At 49.0% G+C, this 24191-nt stretch overlaps 2 protein-coding genes across 4 annotated transcripts in view; both read right to left on the bottom strand.

Annotated features, from left to right (window-relative positions):
• Positions 1-3356: 3356 nt before the first annotated feature.
• Positions 3357-16110, bottom strand: MFSD2B (MFSD2 lysolipid transporter B, sphingolipid). 2 transcript variants are annotated; one of them, XM_086700118.1, is made up of 14 exons: positions 15883-16110; positions 12803-12928; positions 11559-11683; positions 10954-11077; positions 10585-10663; positions 10372-10502; positions 7881-7971; positions 7646-7767; positions 7127-7210; positions 6737-6817; positions 6397-6506; positions 5875-6018; positions 5289-5465; positions 3357-4172 (listed from the first exon to the last, which is right to left on the bottom strand). In XM_086700118.1, exons 1-14 carry the CDS (start codon positions 15970-15972, stop codon positions 4148-4150), a joined length of 1509 nt encoding a protein of 502 aa, XP_086556244.1. In that variant the 5' UTR covers positions 15973-16110; the 3' UTR covers positions 3357-4147. The 2 variants fall into 2 exon arrangements, with proteins under 2 accessions (XP_086556244.1, XP_086556243.1); XM_086700117.1 differs by lacking the exon at positions 15883-16110 and having other exon boundaries at positions 12803-15873.
• A 2538-nt stretch (positions 16111-18648) lies between these two features.
• Positions 18649-24191, bottom strand: part of UBXN2A (UBX domain protein 2A) — a 50236-nt gene continuing 44693 nt past the window's right edge. For both annotated transcript variants that reach the window (XM_086700110.1, XM_025927121.2), the window contains exon 7: positions 18649-22334. In XM_086700110.1, coding sequence (XP_086556236.1) covers positions 22142-22334 — 193 coding nt within the window. In that variant the 3' untranslated portion in view covers positions 18649-22141. The remainder of the gene's footprint in view (positions 22335-24191) is intronic.

The raw sequence follows: 24191 nt of genomic DNA, 5'->3' as shown, positions 1-24191 counted from the left end.
AAAACACAAATTTGTTCCAACACAATTGCTATATTAAAGAACAATTTGAGCATAACCTGAATTTCCTTGCTTCTGCACCAGTTTTGTCCTTAAGAGACACAGAAAAATACCCAGCAGAACGAAGAAGTCCCATAGGAGTACGCAAACGCACACACATACACACCTCAAACATCTCACAAGCAGCTGTGTCACCGTGTGTGTTATGAGCCAAACCCATCCATTTCTGGGGCTACAACTTTCTATCCAATTTCAAATAACTTCTGCCATTTGATAATAACATACAAGCTGCAACCCTTTCCTCCCATTGCTTCATCCACACTCCGTGTGCACAGGAAGGGCGCAGCAGCGCGAATGGGGAAGAAAGAAAACTAAGAAGACCCCAAGTTTTTGGTTTTGGTGACCTGATAGATGCTGACATAATTTACCAAAAATGCAGGAGGTGGAACAAGCGTGGGAGGTGATGAGTTCCGCTTGAGGATGTTTTAACTGCCTGAAGAACACTCAGATGGGCTTCTGAAGTTCAGCAGAGCTCAGGGTTAAAATAGAGAGGTGTAACGGTGATAGTGATTGAGGGGCATCTGGCTGGCTCAGTCGGTTAAGCTTCCGACTGTTGCTTTCGGCTCAGGTCATGATCTCATGGTCACAAGATCAAGCCCCATGTAGGGCTCAGCACTGGGCGTAGAGCCTGCTTAAAATTCTCTCTCTTCCTCTGCCCACTGTACCCTCCCCTGCTTGTGCTCTCTCTTTTCTCTCAAAGAATAAATAAAAATAAAGGTGTTTGTGAGTGAGATCACATGGCCCTGGGAAGCCTGAGACACCTACAGAGCATCAAAGGAAGAAGAAGCAAAGGAAAAGACAGAAAATGAAGGGCCAGAGATGGTGGAGGCTAAGGGGGAAGGTGCATCATGTAGGCCAAGGGAGGATGGAGTTTTGAAAATGAGTGGCCAGCATTTAAGGGCTACCAGTCACTGAGGGTTTCCCTGGTCAGATATGATCTCACACTTAATCCTCATGGCCATCCAGAGGTAATGGCTAACACATTCCTTTCAAAAAGGAAACAGGCTCAGGTTTGTTACAAAAGTTGATGAGTCACACAAGTAAACAATACGAACCCCCATTTCCTTTTCTCTGATGCTGGAGTTGACCTTTGACAGTGCTGAGCTGCATGGTCTCCATAGGAAGGCAGAGTCCAGGTTTAAGGAGTTGAGGGGGGAATGGCAGGTGGGGACAAGGGGACAACACTACGGTGGCGGGGGGCTGGGGGAGAAGAGCGAAGCAGATTGTTTGGACAGGTGGAAGCTAAGGGAACGAGGAAAGGTGATTTTTGTCTGTTTCAGGATAAAGCTGATATAAACATTCACTTGTTCATTCAGTAGACATTTATGCATATTGAACATTTACTTCCAGGCACTGAGGATCCAGCAGGAAGAGCCAACGTCCTCATGACGTTTGGCCTCGTGACGTTTAACGTTTTAGTGGGGGCGGCCAGCAATAAGTAAGCAATTGATAAATACACAATTGTATATGGAGGTAGGTCTACTAAGCACAGGCAAAGCAGGGAGAGCTTAGAGAGTGCTGGAATGCAGAACGGTCACTAGGGGAGAGCAGGAGTGCAGGAAAGGTCTCTCTGTCCCAGAAGTGACATTTGAGCAGCCCCCGGTCTTGTGGGTCTTGAGCAAGTGAGTGGCATGATCTCTTGGATTTAAGTGGGTTTGGAAAAGGTAGCAGAGAGGGAAGGGGTGAGTGAGATGCCTACTCTTTGTCAGCAATAGGCCCAGGGCTGGGCCTTAGTGGTGAGCAGACATCCTCTTTCTCTGAAACAGGAGGACTGCCTCTGAGGGTGGGTGTCAGAAGAGGGACAGGGACACAAGGGGAGGCCCTGTGGGCAAATGTGAGTCAAAGGATCCAGAGTAGGAATAACGGGTTGAGTCAGGAATAATTCTCGATGAGTACAGATAATACCGTGGGATCGGAGCATAGAGTCCGAGGTGGGCATGCTGGCATTTGGTTTCAGAGGAGGAGAGGTCCTCCTGGTACCAAAGTCTGGCCATCAGCTGTTCCTCCAACAAATGTTTCCAGCACTGGCTGTCTCCACAAGCTTTAGAGTCAGGCCCACTTAGGTTCAAGGCCATTTTTGCCACCAACTGACCTTAGGCAAGTTACTTAATCCCAGCCTGTTTCCTCACCTGAGAATGAGAATAATAGTACCCACTTCGTAGCACTGCTGTGAGGGAGAAATGGAATAATACATTTTGGGCAGCCCCTGGTCATCTAACCCCTGACCCCAGAGGTGGCCCCCTGCAGCTGTATTTGGACAGTACAGTTCTGCTTGAGGCTGCACTCCTGGGAAACAGGTAACAGAACTCGGCACAAGCTTCTGATCCTACCTGAATTGCCCATCTTTCCAAAGCATGGCATGATAACATGGGAGAAATTTTACCTTGCCTTCTGTCTTAGCAGGTACTGTTTCCCACAGCCAGTGATTTTCCATTGTTGAGAAACTGGTTGTGTGTGTTTGTGTGTGTGTGTGTGTGTGTCTCCTCGTGCAGCCAGGGGTGAGCAGAGCTTCCTGGCAGCCCCTTAGGCAGATGGCCAACGAAGAGAAGCTGAACCCAGCTCTTTCCCTGACGCCCTGTGACCTCAATGATCACCTACCCATGTCAGTGTCACAAGCAAGGGCAGAGAGTTCAGGCATCATATAGACCAGGTCGCACTGTGTACTCTCACTCTGAGGTCAGGTTCCTTCTCGGGCTACAACGTTTGTGGAAGAAGCAAGGCGTTTCATGCTTTGAGGGGCAGACCATCCCTGAATGTGAGTCTGAGCTCCGGCAGTGTTAGGGGTGACTCTGGAACCTAAGAGGCAGTCAAAGCTCTAAAGAGGAAGTGGAAGGGGGCCTACCCCTGCTCGGTGGGCTTGGGAAAGCTGACCCCATGGAGGGGACAGAGCAGGGGGCTGGGGAGAAATGCAGGGGGCAAGTCTGCACCTCCTGGTCACCTCTTTAGGTGTCTGGGCTTTTCAAGGAGTTGCTGGGGCATCAGAACCCCCATGGGTTCCCCAACACCTCTGCAGCAACCCCCCCCCCCCCCCCCCCGCCGCCCATCCCCAGCCCACACAAGCCACTGTGGCCTGCTACCCTGACTACTCTAGAGTCTCAACTTTTTATCTCCTCCAAAGCAAAGGCGGAACCCATGTCCCACGTGGCATCTCTGGCCTGAGGAAATGCAGAATCAGGGATATACGGCTGAGGACACACAGCCAGGGGCAGTGACGTCAGGCACCCTCCCCCTTCCCTCCTTGGGCAGTGGTTTCCCAGGAGGTGGGATGAGAGGGCTAGCCACAGTCATATTTTACAGAATCAATAGAAGATAAACCTTTTAATTTTTTTTTTTGAAAAAATAAACCTCAGTGGATCTTTCTTCCTCAAAGATATGGCCTTTAGAAAACTGTGGTCCCTGTGCTTTTTATAAGATACCATTTCAAAAAAATATTTCCACAAAAAGAACTTTTGTTCATAAAAATGATTGATCTTTGATGGCTCCATATCGGCCTGTGTCCATTTCCAGAAACAGTGTTATCTGAACAAAAGAGAAAGGCTTGAGAAACGCCTCTGGCGGCCTGCTCGGTCTCCTCACCCCACTGCTGTCCCCATGTGCTCCCTCTGGGGTCTGTTGGCCTCAGTGCATCTGTCTGTGTCTCTTTTCGTGACATCACCAGCATGTCCATCTGTCCCCACTCTGCCCATTCGTGCGATGTCTGTCAGCCTCTCTCTCCGATGTCTACTGGAGTATTAGGAGGAACAAGAGGTCTGTGTGTCTGTCCTGTTGGGTGAGCAGGTTGTGGGCTTCCTTTTTCCAGGAATAGCTGCTATTGGGATGCTTCCCAGGTCAAGGTTACCTGGAGCTGGGTGGTCAGGGGCACAGGCCTATCTGACCTGGTCTGTGGTCAACAGGCAAGAAATGACGGCTGAGGGAACTGGAGACCAGGCTGGTCCCTTCAGGAGATGTCACTGAAGACTCCATATCCCAGGGGAAAAGATGGGTCGCATGTAACCTTCGAAGTAAGTATGCTAAGGGGCCGAGAAGAAAGAGGAACGTCGAGCCCAGAAGATGCTGGCTCCTGCTGTTCCAGCCCACGCAAGCTCAGACTTCAAGCAAGGGTGTAGCTGGTCCGCCTGTAAAAGGAAAAGGGGCCAAAGAGAAAGATGAGGGTGGAAGGGGACTCTGTCCTGCCATAGACCCTACGCCCGATGGAAGTGGCGGGTCCCTGCCGTCCTAGCAACTCCTCCCCTTCACAGCCCCTTGGGAAAATCTATAGCCCTTGTTTCCCCAAATCCCCCCAGCAGTTCCCCATGTGCATGTCACTCCGAGTGTGACATGTGATCTCAGTGTTACTCAGCCCAAGTCTGAGCCGTCCACGCTGAGAATGAGGGATGGATGACAATGCCACTTCCTGCCAATCCTGTACAGTCCTCTGTATGCACACGTGCTCAAAGTTCTGAGTGTGTGAGCATCTCCAAAAATGCGGCCACGTGCTCGTGAAAGCCACTGGGCCAGACGTGTTGACGCTGCAGCACCAGCTTGGCCTTGGCCCCTGTGCTGGGCTTGGTACACGGAAGTGAATAAAACACAGCCCTAGCCGTCCAGATCCCCCACAGTCCACTGGGAAGGCCAGCCAGTGGGTATCTCATCCCTGTGCGGAGGGATCAGTGCTCGGAAGTGGGAAGGACAAGGCTCAGGGAGTGGCTCGGCACAACCTGTGGGGGAAAGAGTAGAAGACAACCCAGCTTTCAGCTCCCAGGCTAGAGGATGGTGCCATCACAGGAGGAGGAGCCTAATGGGGGAAGAAGATGAGTTCGGCAGTTCGGGGCTCATCAAAACTGACTCCACGCTGGTGGGACATCAGGAGGAGATGTGCAAATCAGAGCCCGCCATGTGGTTCCGGAACTTGAAGGAAGTCCGGGGGGGAGGGGCAGCTTTAGGAGTCACCGGGCACAAGAGGTGCTTGAGATCAAGCAAGTGGATGAGGTGAGGGGGGCAGGGGCCGAGAAGGGAGCCCTTCCACACCACCCTCCGACAGGTAATCGAGGGAGGGAGACTGAGAAGGGATGAGCAAAGCAGCTGAAGAAAATCCAGGAGAAGATGGCATCACCAAAGCTAAGTGCAGAGTCTGCAGAAGCAGGAGTGCTCAACTGTGTACGTGTCTCGGGGCACCTGCCAACCGGTCAACCTCACACCAGTGGATGTTTGTGCTTCCCTGCCGTGTGTACCCGTGTGCATGGGGTGCCCACCTCTGAAGGCTCAGCCGGTGGGAGGAGTTCTGGCTGGGCACCTTTGGAGTGGGGCTGACCATGAGGATGCACAGACCGGTGAGGATCATGCAGGTGGGCACGGCGCCGATGAGGACCTTGAGGGTCACCACCACCTGCTCCGCCTGCTTGCAGGCTCCTGCCTCATACCCCGCAAACCTGGAGACACAGCATCCCACGCATCCAGCTCAGATCTCACGGAGCCCGGCTCCCAGCAGGAGGGGTCCCAGATACCCCACCCCCACACTACCCTGAAATTTGGATTCACTTCCTGGCCAGATCAGCCTGATCATGGCGGAAGGGAGAGTTGAGAGAATGGGCTGGCCAGGGAGGAGCTCAGACAAAACTAAGAATGTGGGGTACAGCCCCCAAGAAAGACCCCTCTCAGTCATGTGCACAGGGCAACCTGAGGCAGGTGGCTCCCCTACACTCTCTAAAGAGCAGAGCTTGGGTCCCTGACTCATGGGTGTCCCCTGGCCCATTAGGGTGGAGAACTCTGCCCTCTTCCTCCCACTCCAGTGGGAGTTAGTCTTTTGTGCCTCTAGTACAGTCCAGCCCTGGGACTCACTCCAGACTGAGAGTGGAGATGCCCAGGGCGCCTGCACCAGAAAGCTTGGAGAAGAAGACATAGGATGAGTAGAAGATGGTCTCCAGGCCTGGGCCGTGCTGGTGCTGCAGCTGGAAGTCATCCACCACATCTGGAAGCATGGACCTGGGGGAAGGGGCTGCAGAATTACCTTTTGTCCCCTGGTAGCCATCAACCCGAGAGCTTTCCGGGGACAGAGACCAAATCGGATCCATCCTTGGGTTCCTGCTGCCCAGGACCAGGAGTGGCCCACAGGGAGCCAGGCAATATGTGTGCTTGCATTTCCTCCCTTCCCCCAACACAGCTGCCCACTGTTCCTGCTGTCTGGTGCTCTTTCAGGAGAGCTCCAGCGACTGAGCTGGTGGCCTCCGTCTCCTGCAGGTGGGAGGGCCCTACCCAGCACAGGGTGGGCACAGGGGGCCTGGGACAACAGGTGGATGTGAAAGAGGACACACCCATGAGGAAGGACATGATGCTCCCACCCCTCCCCCTCACCCAGCCTACCAGGGTAGCAGCAAGGACACAGAAATGCTCATGCCAGATACAAAGGCCACCACATATGCCACAGGTGCTGTGGGCACAGCAGCCAACAGGATTGCAAAAGGCACCATCACCTGGGGAGATAGATACACTAGCTGATCCCTCCACCTGCCCCAGACTTGCTCTTTCAGTCCCACATTCACCTGTCTTTACTAATGACCCTGCACCTGGTCCTTTGCTAGGGATGGAAGACAAATACAGATCAGCCCTGCCAGCTCCCAGGAGGCCGAGGCTCCAAGGCCACTTCCCTGACCCCACCACCTTCCCTGAAGGCACCTCGGCCCTTGCTTCCTGCCTCACTCACACAGATCCCAAAGGCTGATGTCTTCTTCCCAAATCGCTGTAGAACCCATTCCCACAGCGGCGTGCTCAGCACAGCTGAGACCTGTGAACAGACAGAATCATCCCAGTCCGGGCCGTGCTGCCAATGTCTTTACCCACCCAGGTTCCAGAAGCCCTGGCTTTTAGGTGGGATGCTCGAACTCCACTTTGCCCCCAGATTGGAACCAGTGGCTATGAACTTTATGACCCCAGACCCAATCCCACCCTCTGCTGGAGCGCAGGTGACTAAGATCGCAGCAGAGTCCAGAATGTTGACCAGAATTCCGGCTATGCCATGTCTTGTCAAGGACCACATAGTTCCCCAACCTAGGCCCCTGACTGACCTTGCCTCTGCCACCTCAGGACCACTCACCAGGATGGTTAGCACCACGCCCTGGACATGGTCATGTAGCCGGGAGGCATGTGTACAGAACAGGACCAGGTAGCTCTGCTCCACCTGAGGAGACCAACAGGCAGTAGGCTTGCATAGGGAACGGCAGGAACTCAGAAGTCAAGGGCAAGGCCTAGGTCTCAAGTCTGGCCTCTTCTTTGGGACCTCGAATACGGGTTGCTGCTGCCATCACGCAATCCCCTCCCCCACAGAGGACACTTAGCCCTGACACAGGGATGAATAACCATTCCTAGTCCCTCCTCACTCTTGCCTGGCTAGTGGACCTCACCACGCAGATTCTGTCAGCTTCCTGGCATCGGGGCCCTGACCCTCCCAGCCCCACAAGCTCTGTCCAGGTCTCTCTCCTCCTTGCACCAAACTCCCTAGGCCCCGTGCCAGCCACCATTTCTCCCTATTAAAGCCCAACTCTGGTTGGTGGAGCCGGGAGACCGAAGCCGAACATACACAGGGCAGTATGGCTAGAGCCAAGGCCAGAGGTACCTGAATGGCTGCTGAGATGAACAGGAAGGAGATGACCAGCTTCAGGTAAGGTGGGTGCCGGACAGTGAGCACCAGCCCAGCCAGGAAGCTCGGGCCTGGGCCTGAGGCTGGGACGGAGGAGCCTGCGACACAGGAAAGTGACACTTGGGCTTGGCAGAGTTCAAAACCAAAACCCACGCCCCAGAGGAGTCCTGTCCCTGCTTCTGCTTCCCACACTCTGACTGCACTCCCTTACCTGGTCGCTCCTTCACCCCTAGGCAGAGCAAACTACTGCACACAGGGTAGGTCACAGCAACCACAGCGGAGGCAATGGAGTAGAGACGAGTCTATGGGACAGGACAGAACTGGGGTGGAGGTGATGTCTCCCACCTACGGAAGAGGGGACACCCCGATGGGGGCAGAGGGACCCTCAGCCCAAGCCCAAGGATGCTGGGTGCCCCTCCTCCCAATCACCACAGCAGGAGATGGAGATCTCAGGGCCCAGAATGGTCCTTCTGCTGCGCCTGTGGCTCCTGCGTGAATAGGAGGGCATCCATGCCACCAAGGGTCTGAGCCCTTCCTCTCTCCGTCTCTCTCATTTTTTTTTTTAATTTTTTTTTTTTAACGTTTATTTATTTTTGGGACAGAGAGAGACAGAGCATGAACGGGGGAGGGGCAGAGAGAGAGGGAGACACAGAATCGGAAACAGGCTCCAGGCTCTGAGCCATCAGCGCAGAGCCTGACGCGGGGCTCGAACTCACGGACCGCGAGATCGTGACCTGGCTGAAGTCGGACGCTTAACCAACTGCGCCACCCAGGCGCCCCTGGTCTCTCTCATTTTTTAAGGCACAGATTTATTGCTGGGACTTCTGCAAGCTAGACCCTGAGGTTACAGTGGTGAATAAGTGACTCCTGCTTCGAGTGTGGAAGACAGACTCATGAGCCAACAGTTACAATATAGTGTGACTCACAATGACACAGACAAATGTCAACAACAGAAACAGTGCTCCCTGTCACCAGGGGAAGATATACAAGTAATAAAATATATGTAGACATGCACAGGAGTAACAGTCACCTGCTACAGGAAAAGGTTGCCTCTGGGGAAGGGAAGAAAGAAGGAGGCAGGCTTGGGTGGGCTCAGCACAGTTGCACAGGACCCCACATTCAGGACGGTGCTGGGGTAGGCGTTAATGCTCTGCTGTCGCCGTCTTGAACTGCTTGATCATTTTATCTATGAATTCGTGTTTTGTGAGTGAAGTCTGATGGGATGGTACAGCGTGACTCGACGTACCTGAAGCTTTGTGCTTTGGCTCACATGAGGCTCCACCTCCTGGGGGTGGGGTCTCAGCCTCCTGCTTCCCATTCCTTTGCACTTTAGGCCAGGCCAACCCAAGGCCCCTGTCATCGGCACCCAGAGAGTGACCTGGTACCTTTGGGGAGGGGGCCTGTGGAGGCCTGAGTGGGGGGTGAACATGCATGTGGGTGGAGTCAGTCTGGGAGGGGCAAGGCCACCACCTCTGACCCTCAGCTGGCAGCATCGTGAGCCTGAGGGCAACTTGGTGGGGCCCCTCATGCACCTGGACCCAAACAATCCCTTGGTTAGGGCGGTGGGCCACGGGAAGGACAGACTGACTTCCCTGCTGTCTCTGGAGCCCCCTGTTTTCATTTTGCACTGTAAAAGGCAAATTTCGTAGCTGGCCCTGCAGATGGGTCTGGGGATGGAAACATGGGACTTCATCGTCATGTCTCTTCAGTGGGTGCTGGGCCAAGATGTGCTACTATTCTCCTCCCATTGATTCTCAAGCCCGGGTGGGGGGCAGAATCCCCTGGAGGGCTTGTTCAAATATGGACTGCTGGCCTCCTCCCAAAATTTGTAAATCGGGGTGGGGCCCAAGATTTGCCTTTCTAACAAGTTTCCAGGTGCTGCTGCTGCTGCTGCTGCTGCTGTCCAGGGACCACACTTTGAGAACCAGAGCTGTATAATTTTTTTTGCTAAATCTGACGTATTTATTAAACGAGCTGGCAAACAAGAAAGATGCAGAGAAAAGCAAACCCGGGGAGGAGCAACCTGTGCCAGGACCTGAAGGTGAGGGCCACCCATGCTGGAACTCCTTTACAATGGCCACCTGACTGTGCTGGGGGAAGGGCTGGAGGCTGGGGTGCCCGTGTGGGAAGCTGTTGCAATACTGGGGTGACCGGGGAGATGTTGGTGTGTGGGCCAGGCTGGAGCAGTTGGGGATGCAAGGTCATGACCCGATTCCAGATCTGCAGCCTCAAACACGGAGAGGAGTTGGTAATGGGCTGGAGCGGGGGTAACGGTGGAAGAGAGAGCACTAAATGATGGCTCCTGGGGTTCTGCTGGATAATGGTATCACTTGCTCAAGGGAAAAGTCGCTGAACTTGATGGATAAAATAGATGCATGTCCCTTAGTTGCTGAAGAGAGATCTGGTTTGCAGGGAGAGGAAGGGGGACTTCTCCCAGGTCTCCCTTGTCCTTGCACACCAGGGGTGAGGCTGGCGGTGGGGGCCACCTAGTCAGGGCTGAGTGGGACAGGCCACAGGAGACGCTTCCTCCCAAGCTCTGCAGGGACGTCAGACCCTATCCCCTGCCCCTCCCTGCCTGTGTTCCCTCTCCATCCCTCTCCCCTCCTGCTGGTCTGCTTTAGAGGGAGGCAGGACGCCGAGTCCCGCCGGAGGAGCGGGAGGGAGCGAGAAGCGAGCGAGGACATGGTGGCGTGGGCACTCACCGCGTCGGGAGAGACGGCGACCGGTCCGGGGAGCGCGGCGTCCTCGCACCTGTGCGGCCCGTGGGCGCCCGACACGATGAGGCCGTGGACGGCGGCCCCTATCAACGTCCCCGCCATCTCCATGGTCATCCCTGAGGCAGAGCGGCGCTAGGTGACCGGCGCTGGCGGGCCCGCGGGCGGCGGCCTCCCGCCCGATCCCACGCCCGCACTCACGGTACGCGGTGGCCGAGTCCCGCTCCTTCGGGCAGGGGGTCAGGAGCATGGTGAGCGCCGCGTAGGGCACCTGGAAGAACTGGGCGCCCAGGCCGGGCTCAGGCTGGCCCCCGCGGCCCAGACGCAGCCTCTGGGGGCCCGGGACCACAGCCCCCAGGCCCAAGCCGGTCCCTGAAGCAGGCTGGCACGGCCAGGCTGATCCCCTGTAGCCCAGAGGAAGGGGCGTAGGGCCGGAGCGGTGAGCAGGTGCCGGCAGCGGGGCCCTCCAGGACACCTACCCTCTCCCCTCCACACAGACTTCACGGTGGCCAACGGCCCTCTCTGGGGTTCCCGGAGTCCAGGCCCCGGGCAGGGGAGCCACTTGCTTACCGTGGCCAGGGCCTGGAACAGGGAGTAGAAGGTGGTGTACCAGAGGCCCCGCAAGCTGGTGAAGGGGGGCAGGAACCACAGGAGGAAGTAGGCCGTCGTGATGAAGGGTGTACAGCCCAGCACCCTGTGGAAGCACAGCCGAGGTAGGGCACCAGGACAGGGTGACTCTAAGGGCAAACCTGGAACCACCACACCCCTCTGGGCAGAAATCCTCTGTCCCCAAGAGGAGCCCTGGGCTGGGGCTCTCAGGGTGGTGGTGGGGGGGGTGGGGGAGGTGGCGGTAGCCTGCAGCGTGGGGCCATTCACTGCAGAACTCTGGGCACTTGGGGCCTCCACTTGCCCATTCTCTGTATCCAGGCCTTCCAAGGCCTCCAGCCCACCCTGGCCACAAGTAGACCCCTAGATCCGGCCTGGAAGCCTTGGAGGCTTTGTCCAGCCCTGCACCACCTGGTGAGGGAAAGCCCCTAGGAATATCTCTGAACTCCTGCATGGCTCAGCCTGACCTACTTGGGTACCAGCACCTATTACTGTCCTGTCCTCTAACCATCCACTGGCTTTCCACGGGGGCTGGGAGCCAGGATCTGTGGGGCTGTGGGGCCGCTCACCAGGGCATGAGTCGTCCAGACCCTGTCCTCCTACTTCTGTTGATGAAGAACCCAGCCACAGGGTCAGCAGCTGCCCCAGACACCTTTCCTCCAAACAGGACAAGTGACACCTGGGCAGCAGGGATCTGAAAAGCACAGGTGGGGGGGATAGCCAAGGCCCTGCAGCATCAGAGAGGGGTGTCTGGGTCTGCCCACCTGCCAGGAGAAAGTGCTGGTGACCTGGCAGGGGGCAGAACTGTGGTGTGAAGGTCTATTTGGTCTCTTTCCAGGGACACAAATCCAGAAGGCTCTAAGGGCACGCCTGCACTAGTGAAGAGAGGGGCGGGGGGAGAAGCTGACACACACTGGCACATTCCCGTTATCACTCATGCCCAGCCACTTCTGGAGGAGCCTTGGGGGCCCTCATCTGAGGTGGCTCAGTGCAAGAAGGGTGACAGAGGTAGGCTTTTTGTTTCACAATGTAAATGTTTTATTCGTTTTTCTGATTACATAAATGACACACTCGTTATAAAAACATTCAAGCAGTACAGAAAAATACGAGCAAAGCTCATCTGAAATCCCCCCATCCTGAGACAACTGCCAGAGCATTTTGGTGATCACCTTTTCAGGCATTTATTCATGTGCATTCAGAATTTATAATTTTACCTAAATGAGATCGTATCAGTGTCATTAAAAAAAATCATAGGTACTACATTAGAAATATTTTTTCTGCTTCCCCTCTGTCCTCCATCCACCATTCCCTCCTATAACCAACATTAACAGCCTATAGATATCCTTCTGTAATTTATTTTCTCCATGCTTATATTTTAACCATATATAGTCACATACACATACTCATGTACCTACATACATGGGGCGTGTCTTTGTTTTGGTAAAATGGGATCAATTTGTATCCTGTTCTCTCAAAGTAACTTCTCTCACTTGAGGGTCATTACGGAAATCCCTCCAAGTCAACTGGTATGGATCTAGCTCATTCTTTTGAATGGCTACAGAATAGTCCATTATGTGGATATTGCACAACTTATTATACAACTACTTCTGTACTGTTGGGCATTCATATTGTTTCCCGATTTTTCACTACAAAAAGCCTGCAGTAAACATCCTCGAGGAGGTTGCCCTCAAAGGCACTTGACTTCCTGTCAGGTTGGGGACAGAAATGCCATCTGCCAAGTGAAGTACAGGTAGGGGTGGAAGAAGTGGGTACCAAGGAAGATGGGGGGCCCTGTGCTGCTGTCCACACTCACCTGTGCCACATCAAGCAGGAAGAGTTGCAGGTAAAAGGCAGTGGCGCTGGAGGCCACCTGGTTGGGGATCCCCCCAATGCCATAGCACACCTTGGTACAGAATGAGAGGTGACCAGCTCTGCTGTCCTGGGGAGAGACGCAGGAGCTAAGCCCCCCATCTGCACACGCGCGCGCGCGCGCGCGCGCGCGCACACACACACACACACACACACACACACACACACACACAGTTCCCCACACCCTCCTGACCTCCATAAGCATCCTGAGGTCCCTAGGTCCCTATGTCTGGAGGCCTTTTCCAGTAACCTCTCAGTCCTGATTTGCCCTAAATCATCTTAAAAGGAAGCGAGGCAAAGAGGAGGAAAAAAAGTCCTAAACCATGACCTCTCAAAGATTCCACAGTGGAAGTTCTTCCTTACACTTCCCTCTCCGTGCTTACTGCTACAGTCTGTTTTACTTTGAGTCAGCAAGCCAGAGGGAACTGGGAGGGTCAGGAGGCCCCCAACTTTGCCACCAACTCCCTGTGTGACCTTGAATAGATCACTGAATCTAAGTCTCGTCTGTCAAATGGAACATTCCTGCCAACTTCAAGAGTTGTTTTGATGCGCGAATGAAGCCGAGTGTTATTTGCTGCAGGATCGGAGTTTAATGTTCAGGATTTCTGCCAGCGCTGAGCCACTGGCAGCATGAAATCAGCCGTGGCGAATTTATACCACAGATATCAGCAAACACTACATATCAGAGGTGCTTTCTTTATTTTCCTGGGGAGACTGTTTCCCAGCCCATCACTGAGATAAAGTACTGTTTATGACTCCAAATGTGTGCGTATCTCACAAGCCCTAAGCTATCCAGTGAACTCCAGACTGGAATATTCGACTGCCTACTCAGCCCCACATGGTTGCCTACCCGGCATTTCAGCTAAGCATGGTCAAAACACAACTCCTGATTTCCACCCATTGTCCAACCCAACTCCTAACCCTATTGTCCCCATTGCATTAAATGGCCTCCGTGTCCACTCAGCAGATCGAGCCACAAACCTAGGAGCCCTCGATTTCTCTTTCCCAATCCCCCCACCAAATCGATCAGTGGCCTCCTAAATGGCTTCCCTGTTTCTGCTCTCGTTCCCTACTGTCCACTCCCTATCCAGTCGTGTAACATAAATTTGATCGTGTCTCATCTCTGCTTAAAACCCTCCAACAGCTTGCCATTGCAGTTTGAATAAAATTCCGCATCCTTCCCATGGGGCCTACAGGAATCCACAGTCGGCCCCTCCCCCCATTCCCACCTCACTTCAACAGCTCTCCTCAACCATGGTGGCTTCCTTGCTCTTCTTCAAAATGACCATGCCCATTGCTGCCTCAGGGACTTTGCACTTCCTGTTCCTTCTGTCTACAAGGCTTTTCCTCTGAGTCTTTGCAGAGCTGACTCCTTGCCATTCAAGTCTAAGCCTGAATGTCATCTCAGAGAAGCCTTCCCTGACTACCCATGTCTCTCTCTCTGTTATACTATCTGATATGTTCTCATTTATTTCCTGCCTCTCCCCACAAGAATATAAACTCTCTGAGAGCATGCACTATAATTTTTTATTCACCACCATGTCCCCAGTACCTAGAGCAATATTTGGCATATGCTCAGTATAGATATGCTGAAGAAATAAATGCCATGAAGACACTATGTAAAAGGCTGTTTCTCCAAAAGATGCTGGGAATCCTTCCTTTTCATCCTTTGCTCGGGGACATAAGGGGGAGTGGAGGGGACTATGACTTTACCCATTTTAGTATCTTGCGGGGCACCCCAAATGGGCCCTTCTGAAGGGAAGTTCTTGCTAGATAAGGGTTTATCATATCCTTTGCACACTCTTCCTGTTCTCAGAAGAGAACCACACACAGGGCAAAATGTGATGTCCTTTTCTGACATTGGTGTGAACAGTATTTCAACTTCCAGAAAATTTTATTAACAGGCAGAATCCAACTTGATAGCCCCACTTCACCCCATGGGACTCCTGTTTCCCCCTAAACACTCCTAGCAAGCTTCTGTCACATAGAAGTCACTTGAAAGAGAAATTCCAGCTGAAACTCTCTTGGAACCTTGAGGATGAAAGTTTCACCCACTTAAATCACAAGCCTTTCACAGTTAACGGAGCACCGGTTTTGGTGCTAGACTAACTTGGATTCAAATTCTGTCTGCCACTTCTAGGGCAAGGTACTGAAACGTGGCTGGGCTTCACTTCCTCATGTGTAAAGCGGGGTAAAAAATACACCTCGGAGGGTTGTTAGGTGAATGTAAGCCTGGCGCTTCAGTTTTCCCTCTTGCCATTAATCTCACCCCGAACTTCCCTGGGAAATGAGGGTCCCCAGGGGGCCTCCTTATCTCACTTTCTTTCTTAGGGGCCACAAATCCTTTGCTCTGAGGCGTCTGAGAGGAAGAACTGAGGCAACAAAGGGAAATCAGGTGAAGCGGCGCCACGACGGACCACTGCGCGCGGAGCAAGCAACGGACCTGTGCGTCCAGCAGCGAGCTCAGAGGTCCTAACCCCTCTCCAACACGGCCGGGCAGGCGCCCCGCCCCGGCCACGCAGATGAGGAAAGACGAGGACACCCCTGCCTTCCCACTTGCCCTCTACCCTCACTGGGAAGCCGGCTGCCAGGAAGTCATCTCTGGGGGGCGAGGGCCCAAGAGAGCCTGGTGCCAGGTTTTGAGAGGCTGGCTGAGCCTGCACCCTGTGCCAGGAGCCTGGGGTGAGGGGCAGCCCCGCACACACACCTGAAAGTCCCACCTATCCGGGGTACAGGGGCGCCCTGGGAAGACCCGGGGTGTGGTGGACAAGAGCCCTAGATTGGGAATCGGGAGCCCAGAGACCCGCCCTGGTCCCGCCAGCCTGGCTAAGAGGCACCCAGCGGGTTACTTCACTTGTCCAGCACTCGCGAGCATCTGGCCTCTCGGCTCTCGGCGGTCCGAGTCCACCAAGGGGGTGGGGGTGGGGGTCGGAAATCTGGAGCCCCGAGCCGGGGCCCCGCGCCCCTTCCCTCCGCCTCCCTCGCGCAGCCCCAGCTCCCCACTCGCCCTCGCCCCGCGCTCACCGAGCCGCGCTCCGAGGTGCGCGCTTCCGGCGGCGGCGGCGGCGGCGCCTGGACGGCCGGGGCCCGGGGCGCTCCGGGAGACGAGGCCATGGCGCGCGGCAGCTCCGCCCGCGGCCGCTGCCCTGCGGCGTTCTCGGCCGGCCCGCGCCCCGGGCCCCGCGGGGAGGGCGGCCCCGGGGCCGAGTGGGCGCGGCGCGGCGAGGGGCGGGCGGCGCGCGGGGCGGCGGGAAGCCGCGAAGTGCTGTTTCGTTTCCACAAAGGCGAAGTGCCTTGAGCCCAAATTCGCAGCGGGAGCGGGGGTGGGGTGGAGGGGCGGCCGGGAAGTCCCTCGGGACCGCTTTCCTCGGGGAAGGTCCCGTGGAGAGAGAGAGACAGACAGACAGAGAGAGAGAGAGAGAGAGAGAGAGAGAGAGAGAGAGAGAGAGAGAGAGAGACGGACAGCCAGCGGCGGTTCGCGCTACACCCCTGCTAAATCCTGGCGGTGAAAGTCGCCAGATCAATTTATTTGGAAAACGAAGCTATAGAATGGACTTGTTTAGACTAAGATTGTGGCCGAGAGGCTTCCAACCGGTCAAGTTGAATACAAGATGCCTGAAACACACGCTGTCCAGCCTCACACAGATGGGATAGTATAGCCATGTAGCTAAGTTCTGGCCGGTGGATGGCCGGAGAGCAGCGTTCCAGAAAAGTCCTTACGAGAGAAGGGGTCACATCACACACTGACTTCAGTGTGTGAAGTCAGTAAAAATGCACCACGGACGCAAGTGTAAAGGCTAAAAGTATACACCACCTCGAAGAAAACAGGAGCAAATCTACACAACCTTGGGTTGGACAGCTGTTTCTTAGGACACCACAAGCTGGACCATATCTAGATGAGCAACTGTGTTGCAAACAATCCAACGAAGTGAAAAGACAACCCACTGAATGGGAGAAATATCCCCAAATCATAAGGGCTGGTACTGGAATATATAAAGAACACTTACAACTTAACAATAAAACACTTAAAAATGGGCAAAAGGTTTCAAGAGGTACTTTTCAATAGACAAAAAATAAGCACATGAAAAGATGCTTATGTCATTAGGGAAAACCCAAACTCCAAGACCCCACAGCACTGGATGGCTAGGAATAAAAAGGCCAACAATAACAAGCACTGGGGAGGACGTGGAGAAATCACACATTGCTTGTGGGCATGTAAACTGGTGCAGGTGCTATAGAAAATGTTGGCAATTCTTCAAAAAGTTAAATATGGAATTAGCATATGCCCCAGCAATTCTTCCCGAGTATATACCCTAGAAAAAAACATGCTCACACAAAAACTTGAACACAAATATTCATATCAAGATTTAAAATAACCAAGTGAAAACCCAAATGTCCCTTAACTGATGGATAAATAAAATGTGGTAGGTGTATCCATACAGTGGACTATTTATTACTCCACAATAAAAAGGACATGGATGAACCTTGGAAACATTAAGTGAAAAGATACGAAAACCATATACTGTATGATTCCATGTATACAAAATGTCCACAACAGGTACATCAACAGAGTGTAGAACCGAGGGTAGGGAGTACAGGGTTTCTTCTAGAATTAAAACACTAGACAGAATGAAAACACTCTAAAATCAGATTGTGGTGATCCTGTGGCTATACTAAAAGCCACCGAATTGTACAATTTAATTGGGTTAACAGTAAGGTAGATTACGTCCCAATAAAGGTATTGTTTGTTTGCTTTGCTTCTGTTTTTAAAGGGAAAGGTGTGTGCTTCTTCCCACTGGATGAAATGCAAATGTGGTGACTGGTGCTAGGACAGTCATCTTGAGACATGGAGGTCAGTGATGGTATGCGGACACAAACAACACGAGTCTGACCTTTCATGAAATGGTTCTACCAGCCCTGAATTGCTTCTATCCAAATTTTGCATGGAAATGAGTAACATTTTATTTTGCAAGCTACTATGAGTTTAGATTTTCTGTCATGGCTAAATACAATCCTAAAGTATGCACCATCCGGTCTAAAGCAAGCCATTCCATTTCCAATGCCTCAATTCTTTTTGAGGTATAACTGACATAGAACAGTATACTAGTTTCAGGTGTACAAAGTAGTGATTATTTCCTTATACTGCAAAATATGCCTCAATTCTTTAACCTACAAAATGGGTACCTTCTGTTTCCTTGATTGCAGCCTTATCAACAGTGGAAGGATAATTAGATGATACATGTGCTAAATATTTAATTCTTTGGAAACTAAAACTCAAGCTGAAATTTCTTTGAATAATCTACCTTTACATACATCATTTTATTTGCGTTTTTAGGCCTGGGAACACTTCATTCCCAATATTTGTACTCTGCAGCACATACTACCACGTTTTAATTTTGAGAGAAAAGTTAAAAAAAGAAAAAAGCCCTGCATCTTTTTTTTTAACCCAGAAATATAATTAAAATACAAGGCATTTGTCTCTAACAGCTATTGTTCCTAAAATGATGTTCCTAATATAAATTTTTAAAGACAAATATGTTAGACTTCAAGAGATAAAACAGCAGGATTACAATAACCAAGAAGCCTGCCTTTTAATTAAATAAAACTAAACACTGAGTCACTTAAAAATATCTGAAAGGATGAACACCAAAATGTTATTAGAGGTTATGTTTGAAAGGTGAAATAGGTGATTTAAAGATCATTTCAGCATATCTGCACTTTCTAATTTTCCACAATGAGTACGAATTACCTGTGAAAAAATATTTAAAACAAATGACAAAGAGCCACATATTAGTCTACTCAATTAGCCACTTCTATTTGAAGATTTAGTGTGATGAGCAATTTTTTAATTAAATGGTTTGTACTTAGAGAAAGAACAAAGAAGTAAACTCTACCAAGGAGTTTTCATGCTAGTTCCAACTCAGGACACAAATGGTTTTTAAAACACCTACCTCTGAGTATTAAAACTACCATATCTTAACACTTTTGAGTATTGAATGAAAGTAACACTGATTAAAGTACCTGACAAACAGAAGGCACCTAATAAACGTTGATTCTCAAACTGAAGGTCTTTGCCAAATAAAAATAACAAATGCATCCAGATGTAACTATTTTATGAGACAAATGTAGATTATTTCACAGATCCTTTTAATGAATTATTTCATTCTAAAGACAACAGTTCTTTAACCATTAGCAAAAGATTGCTTTTAAAATAAGGCACTGAAATAGATGCAAACATACTATATTTTAACACAAACACAATGAAAAAAGTACTCTGAATGAGAAAAATATATAAAATAAATAAGACCAGTTTTGTAGCCTGCATAACGCACAGTAATTTAACCATTAAATCAGAATCCGTAAAACTAGAAATGTACTTCTATGTATCAGCCTTAACAATGATTCTCAAGAAACTGATTGACGAGTTCTGAAACAACTACACAGGTCAAATTGTGTCCTACACCCAAAGTGTTTGATGATTTTCAAGTCTGCCTTCCCTTGCCAAACCAAATTCAGTCTATATTTTCTAAAGTATGTTTTGTGTATTCTACATATTTAATTAACAACTTTACAATTTTAAACTTTAAGGTAGACAGCTTTATCAGAGGATTCTCATTTTAGAAAACCTCTGAGAATATTATTCACATTAATTAAAGTTTTCACAGTTAAAAAATCAAGGTTACTGCTGATGATGGGTCTTTGTAGGAACTTGTCACTGGGGTGTATTCTACATGTACACACAAGAAAGCCCCCTATGTATCTTGTGGATAAATAATTATAAACTGGAAAATCCACAAAGGAGGCTTTTCTATAGGTACAAGAAAAATATTTCCAACAAGAAGCCCCTTTATAATAAAGAAAAAAATGCACAATCGCATATTGACTAGAATTATGCATATCAAATTATAAAATGCTTCATGATAGGTCTAGGGGAACATTTTCTTAGAGGCTGAAAAATACACTAACAATCATTTTATATTTGAAACAGTTCGCTGATTTTTACCATCCTTTCATTTTTTGTCAAAACGCCACTATTTTTGTTTCACTAAAGAGAGAGAGAGAGAGCTCTAACAGAGCTGTAAACATCACTGACAGTATTTTCTATTATATATCTGTTCATTTCTGAGAGTAAATGACAAAAGCAAAAGGCTCTCCTTTGCTCTCTCTCTCTCTTCCTAATAAAAGGACAGGCCTCTACCATTTGTAAGGCTGGGAGCCAGAAAAGCAAGCACTCTTACTATGGACCTCAAACAGAAGGCATATCTTATAAACCAGGTCACCTAGTTATGTGTATATTTCCCTTTTGTTATTCCTGAGCTTCTATTAAAAATCTCACTTAAATGTTCCACCCTCATCTCAGCTCTGCTTAGAGAAGATGAAGTATAAGTTTCTATCATGATTAGTTAAGAGTGAGAGGGGAACAGTCTAAGGACCAACTGTGTGAGATAAGGACACAACTTAAAGGTCTAGAAGTCCCATTTCAGTGGAGTCTTCCACTGTTCACAGTGAATGAAGCAGGCAGGTTTTCTTTCTTAGGGTGGAAGCATAGTGTTGGATTTCCTGAACACGGGTACTTCTCCTGTGTACCTAAGAATCAGATGAAATTAAACCTGCAGAGATCTGGGACCCATCCCAGACACAAGAAATCAGAATGCGTCTGGTAGGTGCCTGGAATAGACATTTTGAAATGCTTTCCAAAGTGATTCTTACATGAAGGTTTGAGAATTACTGTGAACCACTGCTTTGTAAGAATGGTTCTTTCAAGAGGTCCACAAAGTTAAAACTATTTTCATAACCAAACTAAGACATTATTTGCTTTTTTTTTTCATTTTCTCATGAACATACAGTTGCGTTTACTAGCAGCTACATGGTGTGCAATATCACAACAGATTGAATGTGGAAGCAGACGTGAGGTTCCATCTGTCTTCTTTAACTCAGACCGTAAAGACAGTTGCAAAAAATGGAACACAATGCCACTTTTTTCAAGAAATTTTTAGAAAATGCATTTTTCATTAAAATGTGATTTATACTAACATGTGCTTATTATTTTATTGAATAAATATCTTTTAACTTTTTATTTTCAATGTTATATATATAACACACATAAACAAAAGGTCTTGAGACCAAAAAGTTTGAGAACTGTTCTTTCCGGCAGATACCCACTACTGCCCTATGGACATTACTGCTGACAGGTATGGCTACTTAGTTTCTTGGCACATTGAATGTACATTTCACTTTAAATAAGATTCAAATAGAGAATTTGCAAAATAAGCTTCTTAAACTTATGTTCATTCAGGCAAGGGAATTCAATCTGACAATGAAATATTCAAGTCTAACCAGTTTTAGTTAGAACTTTAAAATAAACATGTTTCCCTTGGTGGCATCAGAACGTAAATAAATAATCCTTTAACGTATACACAGGTTGACTCTGATATATGGAATAGGAAACCGTAGTTCATGTGATGCATTTAAAAAATATTAGCAATGTGCCAACACAGGCGTTAGAACAGATTCTACATGAGTGGTAGCAAATGAAAGGTTTACTCAAAATGTTAGCTAAGAACAAAACCCTAATTTTCAAAAGAAAATAAAATAAGGGATTAAGTTGGATTCCTGGATAGAAATTTTTTAAAGATTACACTTCTTGAAAGTATAGAAATGTGAGTAGGCAGATTAGTATTGACATTATACTACACTGCTCAATTTTATTCTTAAATAAAAATATAGTTGAGGATATCTTGCCATTAGAGAATAAAAACTGAGAACACTTTGAGGTTCAGGCATACTTGTGGTGAAACTAGTCCTTTCTAGCCTTCTGACTGTATCCCAGGTATAAAATAATTACATTGGTGCTTTGAATTTGCATGTACAAATTTCTTAATGGATTGCTATTTAAAAAATCTGAGATAGCTGACATTGAAACAAATCACTGCTGGTTGGGACCATCTGAATGAATGATGTGTGAATACATTTGCTAATTTATATCATATTTAGATTCTATAGGATATAGTGATTTAATATATCTTATTGTTGAATAACTGGTATTTGAAAATAAGTGTTTTCTGAGTAGCCTTTTGGAAAAAGTGCATTGAATACAGTTTCCAGTCATAGTTTACATTCCTAACTTGTACTTATTTAAAATCTTCTCATCAGGAGGGAGTTAAATAGTGCTCTAACCAAAAGTCTAGCAAATCAGATCTACTTTCCCTCATTTTGGTTTGAGTGTTCATTTACAACCATCATTTCTCTGCAAACTTTCCACTTAGTGTATCAAAAATCAATGTTATGAAAGTTCTCTAAAAGGTTCAGCGGTTTTTTGGAGTCTCTGAATGATTACAGCATTCTGTAAATCTGCTTCTTCCAGTGTGAGTGTTTCATCTAGCAATCTGAGGGAAGGAAGAGCTGTGGCCAGGGAAAAGGGAGGGCTTCTCTGAGATCCTTGGTATTTTTCAATGAAGTCTTTGATGTGGCTTATCCTGTAAAATAGCACAGACTATTAATATAATTTTATGAAAACATGGATTAGTTAATGTAAGGTAATAACTTGATGATATTTAGCTATGTTCATACATAGAGCAGTGAAATTATGATAGAACTAATCATCTGGGTTTTTTTTTTAATGCTTATTTATTCTTGACAGAGACACACACACACACACACACACACACACACACACACACACACAAAATGCATGGAGGAAGGGCAGAGAGAGGGAGACACAGAATCCAAAGCAGGCTCCAGGCTCTGAGCCACCAGTACAGAGCACCATGCAGGGCTTGAACTCACAAACTGCAAGATCATGACCTAAGCCAAAGTCGGACACTTAACCTACTGAGCCACCCAAGCGCCCCTGGGTTATCTATCTTAAAAGTTGACTCTGGATAGTAAGGAATTACTATGATTTATCTTTAGTGTGATGAGGGTGTTATAGTTACATTTTAAATGTTTTTTAACTTTTTTTATTTTAGAGAGAGAGCCAGAGAACTCGAGCAGGGGAGAGGGGCTGAGGGGGAAGAGAGGGAAGGAGAGAGAGGGGGAGAGAGAGAGGGGGAGAGAGAGAGAGGGGGAGAGAGAGAGGGAGAAAGAGGGAGACAGAGAAAGGGAGACGGGGGAGGGCTGAAATCAAGTCACAGCCAAATCGAGTCCCAATACCTAACCGACTGAGCCATCCAGGCGCCCCCCCCCATTGCTGATATTCTTAATCAGGATGCGAAGAATTATACCTGGCAACATCAACAATGGGTTATTCAGGAATTTAAACTTTGGGAAAATAAGCTGCAACATGCAGACCAACTTTTTTTTTTTTTTTAAAGTAGGCTCCACACCCAAAGTGGGGCTTGAACTCACAACCCCTAGATTAAGAGCTGCATGCTCCACCAACTGGGCCAGCCAGGTGCCCGTAGACCAACTTGTTAAGGAGGATATGAGAAATAACTCTGTCTGCAACCAAGATATTTCATAATTTCTAACACCACTGGCCCCAAAGATCATGCTATATTGGAGAGAAAAGTCCAGTACACTCTGGAAAAGGTCAAACCAGTACCACATAATGAAAGCGCACAGAACTATCAGAAAGGGAGTTTACAGGATTGTGGTCTTTCCAAACATCTCAATCTGTTAAATCACTTAATCATTTACGACCAAGTCACAATTCCCCTAATTGGCTTCTTTGTGGCTGTCTATGAAGACATGCTAGAAAACCAATGTGACAACAAGGAGGACATTCTTTTTTTCTACACTCAATGAACTCACAACCCTGAGATCTAGAGTTGCAAACTCCACCAACTGAACCAGCCAGGCACCCAAAGGAGGATGTTATTTTACTTTTTTTTTTTTTTTTTAAAGCTTAAAAACAATTTTTTTCTTAAGCACCAAGAACATTCTTCATAAAGCATTAGAGTCGTGTCAAATCCTAAAGAAAAGGACGCTAGGGGAGCCTGGGTGGCTCAGTCGGTAAAGTATCTGACTTCAGCTCAGATCATGATCTCAGGTTCATGAGTTTGAGGCCCTGTCAGACTGTGCTGACAGTTCAGAGCCTGGAGGCTCCTCCTGATTCTGTCTCCCTCTCTCTCGCTGCCCCGCCTCTGTTCGCGTGCTGTGTCTCTCAAAAATGAATAAACATAAAAAAATTTTTTTTTAAAGAAAAAGAAAAGGACACTATAAGAAAGGAATATTGGAAATATGCTGAAGATCCCTTCAAAGCAAACCACCACAGAAAGTCACCCACCAACAAATGTACAACAATAATATCATTTGGAAGAATTTGATGGAATGCTTTTAAGAGACTCTAATGCAGGAATTTAAAACTAAAGTGATCGTTCCCGGGGCGCCTG

Source organism: Puma concolor, chromosome A3 (assembly GCF_028749965.1).
Source record: "Puma concolor isolate L17-30 chromosome A3, mPumCon1.1.hap2, whole genome shotgun sequence".
Taxonomy (NCBI): Eukaryota; Metazoa; Chordata; class Mammalia; order Carnivora; family Felidae; genus Puma; species Puma concolor.
Note: the sequence above shows the minus strand (reverse complement) of the source record. Positions and strands in the feature narration are given on the sequence as shown.

Coding starts and splice junctions, on each gene's coding strand:
- MFSD2B (XM_086700117.1), bottom strand. CDS start 13,063: ATGCTTATGGAGGTCAGGAGGGTGTGGGGAACTGTGTGTGTGTGTGTG. Junction 11,078..11,558: donor TCTGGACGACTCATGCCCTG/GTGAGCGGCCCC, acceptor GTGCTTCCACAG/GGTGCTGGGCTGTACACCCT. Junction 7,211..7,645: donor TCATCTCAGCAGCCATTCAG/GTACCTCTGGCC, acceptor TGGTCTCCTCAG/GTGGAGCAGAGCTACCTGGT.